Raw genomic sequence first — 7,782 nt, forward strand, 5'->3', positions numbered from 1 at the left:
CCGGGCCGCGCTCCTGCGCCGCCCCTATGCACACCTTGGGGCTCAGCTCCCGCAGTCCCGCCCAGGGCCTCCCGGGGCCCCACGCCTCCCGCCCAGGCTTTGCGGGGCTGGGGCCGAAGGGACGTTTAGAGGAAAGGTGAGACTGAGGAACCGGATGGGAGTTGAGGAAACTGACCATTATCTAAAACTCGGAAATTTCGGCAGCCGGAAATTAATTGACTTGATTGCATTGCTCTTCTTATCTGGGAAGGCTAGAAACACTCCCAAGGTGAAATACAAACGGCCAAGAATCTTTGTGGGGAAGATAAAGGATTGGGGCAGCAGATTTTTGTGAAGCGGACCACCCCACCGACCTCTGCCCCCCTACCCAGTTGCCAATATGCAGTTGAACTAGCTCCCTGACGCCTTTGGATGGTGACGTCATTTCAGTACAAGTATCACCATGACTGGGCTTAATTTTGTTAAACCCGGTCTTGAGTAGGAGGGGTGATCAGAACTCTCTGGACGTCTTTAAGCCAGCGCTTGCTCCCCGCCCCCCTTTCCCTCCCTTCCTTGCCTGCGGTCAGGGGGAATTCATTTCTACTTTGCCGTCAATCCAAAGGGATTTAACTCCGTGGTCTGTTAAACGAAGTTGTGCAAAGGTGATGGAAAAATTAGTTTCAGAAGATGCTCAACGCCTTTTTCTGACCTCCTCCGTGTTTATAGTATTGGGGGAGAAATCTAACCGCGTTATTTGCTGAGCAATTATTATTATGCCATTTTATAATTATACCATTATTATTTTTAATGAGAGGGGGTCTTTTCCTGATCCTTTGTGGGGCATCCTGAAAACTGGAAGCAGGGAGAGAAATTACTTTCGATCTGCTCTACTGTTGCATGAGAAAAGCTGGGAGAGTTAGATCCAGAAGCTGGAAAATTATAAAGCAAAGGTTCTCTCTTGGGCCTCAATTTCACTTCGGTGTAAACTCTGTAGGGTAAATATTATCAATGGGTACTGGAAAATCTTGCCATGAAGTTTTGCCTCAATTGCTTCTTGTTAACTATTGCATTTCCTTTAGCAGTAAAACAAAACCAATTTACTTAGTAGGCAAGATTATGTAGGGTTCAAGAGAGCATGCACGGCCAGGGACAGAAAAATTAGCTAGAAAACAAAATGGTTGCAACTACTAAAGTCATTTAAAAAGTTAGTCAAGAGTCACTTAATTTGGGTCAAATTTAAGAACATAAAGAGTTTAACATTCAATACTGCTTTTACCTGAGGAGCACCATGACCATTGGCCCATTTGTCTTTTCTGGTGATTGGTTTACAAAATGCAAGTAGAACTGAGAAGGGACCTATTTTCTTTTCCTCAGCACTTTCTTTTAAACAAAACAAAAACAAAACTGACCAGGGTGCCTTATGTTCAACTACTGAAATTATAGGTTTTAAAACTTTTCTGGAACTCTTTTGTTCAGAAATCATTTCTGCCTGAACTGCTTTCAGATTCTGATTACATTCCCTCTCATGTTCACCTCAGATTTTTTTGGAAGTTAAAAAATAAAAAAATCCCCTTAAATGAGAGAATAAAAACAAGGAATTCTTGCCATTTCCATTTTCTCCGAGGTACTACAGTTCTCCCTGTCTCGCTCAAAAAGAAATGAGCTATGTTAAAAGGTACCAATAAAGTGCCTAAGAAATCACCATGGTATGCGGCAAGGAGAGCAAGATCCTAATGATTGTTAGGCTCCCTATATTCTATTCCAAAGCAGTCCTGATGGAAGTCACACAAAGATGACATGCCACAGTCACTCGTATCTAGTTCATCCATTGATAAAGCCAAAAATGCTTTTTAAATAGAGTTTATGGATTTCCTCTCTGACCTAAATAAAATATGTTTAGGGAAGGAGAGGCTGAATATGGGCTTCTCATCCATAAATAGTGGCATAAAATTAAACTGGACCCAATATTGTGCTAGAACCATTTTAATATAATTATACATATCTGCCAAATCCAGGAAGAAAAGGTTTATGCATATATAACTTTTCCAGTTAACATCTGCAAGCATAAACGACAATGATCTCAGTCTATAAATTCATCAGGGTCAGAGCAATTGACCAATGTCTCTTTACTGCTAGGCTTACCAACAGTAAATTACAGATGAATTAGTGTCCTTCTGTTTCTCTTCTCTCACTCTCCTTGTCCAGAGACATTTTGTTGTAAAGTTTCAGTGCAGCTCACCTCCAGCCAAAGGTAATCTTTTTAGATAAGTACTCAGTTGCTCTGAATTTGCTTATAATTATAACCTATTTAATCACAGAAGAACCCCTGCAGAGGTGGAGTTCAAGGTTGCATACAATAACAGGAGATCACAGTTTTGAAGTCTAGCACAGATTAAAAACCACAGATGTACCATTTATATAAGACACACACTGATTGTCTCTTAAACTACATATTGACTCCTTATGAACATTATTTTTTAAATAAAGTAGTGCATCTAGGACAATCAGTCGCACAATTCACACAGCCCTGAAAAGTTTTTCAGTGCCAACTACCAGTTGGTCATGAAACGTGAGTGAGCTTGAGACACTGTCCATTCCTAAGATTCAACCACGGATTGGCTAAAACATTGGAACACCTCTGCTTAAGAAGGCTATGTCCTTCCCTCCTTTCCCTCGCAATTTAGTTTTGTTTATTTTTGGTGGTGTTTGGTTGCACATGGCTAGAATGCTTTTGATCACTTTGCAAATCAGGAAAACCAATGACCTAAAACTATGACAGGATCTTAAGTAGACTGGTCTGTCCATTTCAGGTTGCTGGTTGGTGGGCCCCTGTAAGGCCCTTCATTTTTCCTTCTATGCCTCTCGGATCATTGATCAGAAGATGAGTCTGAGCATCATCCCATCTAACTCTTTTAACCAATGCCTGGCTAAAACTGGAATGTCCAGCCCAGTATATTTAAAAATCACCCACAAAAAGGTTCTACGGATCTTCACAAAACCTGGAATTTCCACGAGGATGTCTGATCTTTATAATCCAAGCAGTCAGCATTGAAGTTAAGCTTCCAGGAGGCAGTTTGGTCCTTATAATCCAAGCAATCAGTGGTTGAGTTAAAACCCAAGCTTGAAGCTCCATATCCCTGGGTGGAAAGAGAAGCTGGGGACTGATTGAGATGGCTGGTGACTGCATTGGTACCCATGGGGCTGAGTGTGGCCCCTGGTCCAGGAAGCTGGTGATGCATAGGGGTCAAATAAGATCCACAGTCCATGCCCCCAAAGTAGGAAGTTGAGCCAGCATATCCTTGACTATAACCTGAAGCCTGAGTATAGGTCATGGGATAGGACCTCTGCATGCAGGAAGAGGAGGTGGACAAGGGATCTGACAGTGGGGAGATGGAAGCTGGGCTCCAGATAGACACGGGAGCACTGCTGCTGGAAATGGCCGGGACTGAGGTGCTAGAGGGGGGAGTGAATTGGCCACTCGTTCCACTCTCTGAACTCACTTCCCGGGCTGGAGAGGTCTTCTTTTTGGCAGGTCTCACTTTGTTTTGACCTCCATTCTGTTGCTGCTGCTGCTGTTGGCGGCACTTAGCTCTTCGATTCTTAAACCATACCTTGAAAGGGAAAGAAATTTCTTTAACGTGGTTTCAAGGACAAGAGTGGCTTCCAGATTATAAATCTGCTCTCCATGGACAGATGAGCTAAGCAGACAATCTCTCCTGCCACTGAAAACCCATTTTGTGGTGCTTTCATATATACCCCTGGAATTATAAGAAAGTGGGGAGGCTGTCTTAAAGCCTGGACTCCCAGCCCAGTATCATAAATCATATGGCTAAAAATTCTCCCTCTCATTTTCCTATCTCGTATTTCACCTTAAATACACACATACACATAGACCCAGCAGTATTGTGGAACACTCTTACAGTGGAATTCCATGTTTCTATGTCTTTTGGAGCAAAACACAAGCAAAGCGAGGGATAACAATTCTGTTGTTACTCAACAACAAGAACAGCCTAAATTCAAAATTTACAGTCCATCTTCTGGGGAGTAACTTTTAATATGGAGGTGGTTCCATCACTCTATTTTTTTTTCCTTCTCTCCTAAAAAGGCTCACTTACAAAAGAGAGCTCCAAGGAGAAGCGTTCCTGTTGAAGGAGGTCTGAAAGCCACTGTTTGCTGAAACTGTCTTTATGGTAAGTGGAATGTTTTGTACGTACTCAGCTTTGAGCTTAAGCACAGACTTCTCTGCTAGTCTCAGGTCTGATACTGGAAGTCTTTGCCTTCAGGGTGGTGCCACTCAGCACACAGATTCAGTGTCCTGGGCTATGTTCACTGGCTTGTCAATTTAAGGGTCTGCCTGCAACTGTGAAGACTGTCTTTACCAGCCCTGTTCATGTTCTGCAGTGAAGGAACAGTATTTGCTGTGGGAGGGGGCCTATCAAAGAAATTACCACCCTTTGAGAGAAAACTACAGGCATTTTCTGAGCAACACGTCCTCCGTGGTTTTCTCGAATGAGCTCTACATATGGGTGTGTTAACTGTGCCCCCAAAGCTGAGCATATCACCACCAACCACTCAGAGCCACTTACTTTCTTGCAGTGAAGACTTGAGTTCAAGCCCCCCAAGTGCTAAATTCCTCCGTCCTACTTTGGAAAGTCTCTTGTGTGATCTGCAGGTCACATTGATATGTCCTGGCTAAAGGGGAGTCCCAGGTGTGTGTGTGTGTGTGTGTGTGTGTGTGTGTGTGTGTGTGTGTGTTTAGGTGCTAAACATTATTTCCAGAGAACTCTATATGCGGCTTGCATTTGAGGAAATTTGGAGTTTACTTTCCCTCTCCAGCTTAAGGTCAAGTTAAGGGGAGGGGGGGATGTCACTGAGGATGTTGCCTTGATATTTTATCTGCGAGATGGCTCAGAGCTAGCAAATTCTGTCTACATCCTGAGAAGTTAAAGAAAACACTATTATTGTGTAATTTCTTTGTTAAGAACACCAGTGTTTCTATGGCTTGGCTCTATCGCCAAACTGACATGTGACCTTGAGCAAGTCATTTACTCCATTTCTTCACCTGTAAAAATATTGGGGCTATACAGGAGCTAAGCTCCTTTCACCTCTAAAAGTAGATGAGAATGGGGTAGGATTTCCACATGGGGAAAGGGAAGTATTAAAATATTAAGTGACTGCCCTTGAAATCTGCCAAGACCAGGCCTCTGTTGGCTGGGGACCCGAAAGCTCTAGGACTGTGCTTTATCACTGCAGCAAAATCTCCAGTCTTCCCTTACAACCTAGGTCGGGAGACTCATGCAGAGACTGACCCCTAGGGTGGGGTGGGGGTGCAGAAAGGGGCAAGAGGAGTAATCAGGCCCAAGGAGCCTTAGAAGAAGAGTGTACTGGCCTCCAATGGAGGGCTGAATTTCCAGCCTTCCTTTCACACTTTCTAAGACCTGGGACTCTGCCGGGTCCTCAACATACACCGAGCTCAGGGGAGGAGTGGCACGGTCAGGAAGGACGGTTCTATCTACATCTGCCCTACCTGCACCCTGGACTCGGGCAAGTTGATTTTCAGCGCCACCTCCTCCCGCATGAAGATGTCTGGGTACCGGGTCTTAGCAAATAGAGCTTCCAGCACGTCTAGCTGCGCCCGTGTGAACGTCGTCCTCTCCCGGCGTTGCTTCCGGGGAGTGGCTGCGGGACAAGAAGCCCAGGGCCCTTTAGGGTGGGGGAGCAGTTTCTCAGTCATAGGGGTCTCTGCGGGTGCTCCGACTCCCCCGACCCCCACTCCCGGCACTTCCCTTGTCCTCCCAGCCCTTCAACCCAGAGCCTACCAGTGTTCTCCCCACCCCCTCCCCGGACCTGGAGCCGACACTCGGTCCCCAGACAAGCACTGTCCTTTCCAGGGGAGCCCCCACTTTTGACATCGGAGATCGCTCCAGCCAGAGCGACCCTTCCATAGATAACAAATGAAATAAAAGGAAGCCCAAAATCCTAAACTCCCACAGAAGCAACCCCTAAACCACAACACAAACAAAAAATCCATTCCGTGAAGTCAAGGGATCCCCGAGGACCCGCAGTTCGGATTGATGGGGTGAAATCTCGATCCTGCTCGAGACTCTGGTTTTGAGGGCCTTTGTTCCTCCATCTTTAAAATGGGGGCATATTTCCTACTTCTACGAGGATTTTAAAAAACAGATCTGACTGGAAAGGAAAGCACCCATACCCAGGGTAAGTCACACCTTTAGGGCTTAGAGGCATGGGGCCTGGAGGTCACAGGGGAGGCCCCAGGATTGGCCCGGAGAATTTACGAGGAGAAACCCAGCTTCTCGAAGAGGGTCCTTCGAGGAACTGGGATTCGAGATATGGGCGGAGGCAGGAACCTTCCTCGCCCAGCTCCAAAGTGTGTCCCCCCCAATCACTCCAATTAAGAATAAAGCGGTGTGGGTTTCCTCCAGTGTTGCAGGATCCACCTACTCCCTCCAGCCCCTATCCTCCCCTCCGGCCGGTAAACGCCCTGTGGCCCTGAGCTGCTTTTTCGAAGGAAAACCCAGTGGGGACCTCGCCTGGAGCTGGGGTGGGGGCAGCGCGACCGCCGGCCCCAGAGCTCCGGGGGGAAAGGGCGTCACAATCCGAGGGGCGGGCCTGGAGAAAGGCGAGGCAGGAGTGCCGCGAGGCTCACTTACCCGGGTAGCCCACCGAGGGGTGCAGCAAGTCCATGCCCGAAGTGGTCAGACTCAGTCCATTGACTGCGTAAGGCGGTTGCTTAAGATAAGACATCATGCTAAGGTTGTTTGGAGGCGCAAAATCGGCCCAAATCGGGGGGACCCAGCCAGAAGGTCTCGCTTCGCTGGGGGTGGACAGATTCAGGGTCCTTAGTGTGTGGGTTGGGAGCGGTTGAACTATGGGCAAAGCAAACAAACAAACAGAGGTGCTGGTTTACTGCTTCGCAGGCGGCAGCTCTCCCACGTTCCACCACTAACTTAGAAAGAGCCTGGGCTGTGCAAGGTAGAGGCTTTTAAAGGACTTGCAACCCACCCCTCACCCCCGCCCCCAGCTGCTGTGGAACTAGAGGGGATGGAGAGAGACCAGATAAACCTGTCTTCCCCACCCCCACACTAAACTTAAGGAAAAAAAAAAAAAGTACCAGAAGAAAGCAATTACAATCTGCCTTCCCCCCGAAGAACAAAACCCCGCGCCTTCAAATGCACACATTGCATTCCTATCCCTACATTTGCATAGGACTCATTGGCTGGCACTAGCTAATTGTCTCAAACAAAACTTGATTGGGGCCATTTGCAGAGACAAAGAACTCTTTGGCTAAATAAATAATGCTGATAACAAAGCCCATTGGTGAGAAACAAAGAAACAATTCAAGAAATCTACCTCTCCCCAGACTGTTGCCTTTCCAAGGCAAATTTTAATTATCTTCGCTTTTTTACCACTTTTAACTGCTGTGAACCTAAAATGTCAGTGCATTTAACATCTAAAATACGAACTTGCTAATCGACAAAGTTGAGAAAACTGCTCAACTGCTATGACTCCACATTTGAAGTCATTTCCAGTAATCATTTTCACCTAATTAGTAGTCTGGGTAATTAGATTTTGAGGTAAGTAACAGATTTATTAAGGTTTTGGAGGACCTTGATTATGTGTCTAAAGAACTAAAGCTAAACAAACAAGTATTTAACTTTTAATCGACACCCATCAAATATTTAAACACACTGCAAAAAAAAAAAAAAAAGTCTTAGAGATTGGCATGAGGTTTGCTAGAAATCCTGAAGTTAGAATCCCACCAATCAGATAATGACAGGCCCC

The 7,782-nt window shown here is 45.9% G+C and overlaps 1 protein-coding gene across 2 annotated transcripts; it reads right to left on the bottom strand.

The window, feature by feature from the left end:
- Positions 1-2,969: 2,969 nt before the first annotated feature.
- OTX2 (orthodenticle homeobox 2) lies at positions 2,970-6,747 on the bottom strand. 2 transcript variants are annotated; one of them, XM_030320340.1, is made up of 3 exons: positions 6,651-6,747; positions 5,507-5,658; positions 2,970-3,590 (listed from the first exon to the last, which is right to left on the bottom strand). In XM_030320340.1, the coding sequence occupies exons 1-3, from the start codon at positions 6,745-6,747 to the stop codon at positions 2,970-2,972; spliced, it is 870 nt and encodes a 289-aa protein (XP_030176200.1). The 2 variants fall into 2 exon arrangements, with proteins under 2 accessions (XP_030176200.1, XP_030176199.1); XM_030320339.1 differs by having other exon boundaries at positions 5,507-5,682.
- Between the last annotated feature and the right edge of the window lie 1,035 nt (positions 6,748-7,782).

The sequence above is a fragment of the Lynx canadensis genome, chromosome B3 (assembly GCF_007474595.2).
Source record: "Lynx canadensis isolate LIC74 chromosome B3, mLynCan4.pri.v2, whole genome shotgun sequence".
NCBI classification, from domain to species: domain Eukaryota; kingdom Metazoa; phylum Chordata; class Mammalia; order Carnivora; family Felidae; genus Lynx; species Lynx canadensis.

What these genes read in the sequence shown, in the direction of transcription:
- OTX2 (XM_030320339.1), bottom strand. Translation starts at nt 6,747, where the DNA reads ATGATGTCTTATCTTAAGCAACCGCCTTACGCAGTCAATGGACTGAGT. An exon ending in CCCCTCGGTGGGCTACCCGG is followed by an intron (nt 5,683 to 6,650) that starts GTAAGTGAGCCT and finishes CCCACCCTAAAG; the next exon opens with GGCCCTGGGCTTCTTGTCCC. An exon ending in TGCCCGAGTCCAGGGTGCAG is followed by an intron (nt 3,591 to 5,506) that starts GTAGGGCAGATG and finishes TTCCCTTTCAAG; the next exon opens with GTATGGTTTAAGAATCGAAG.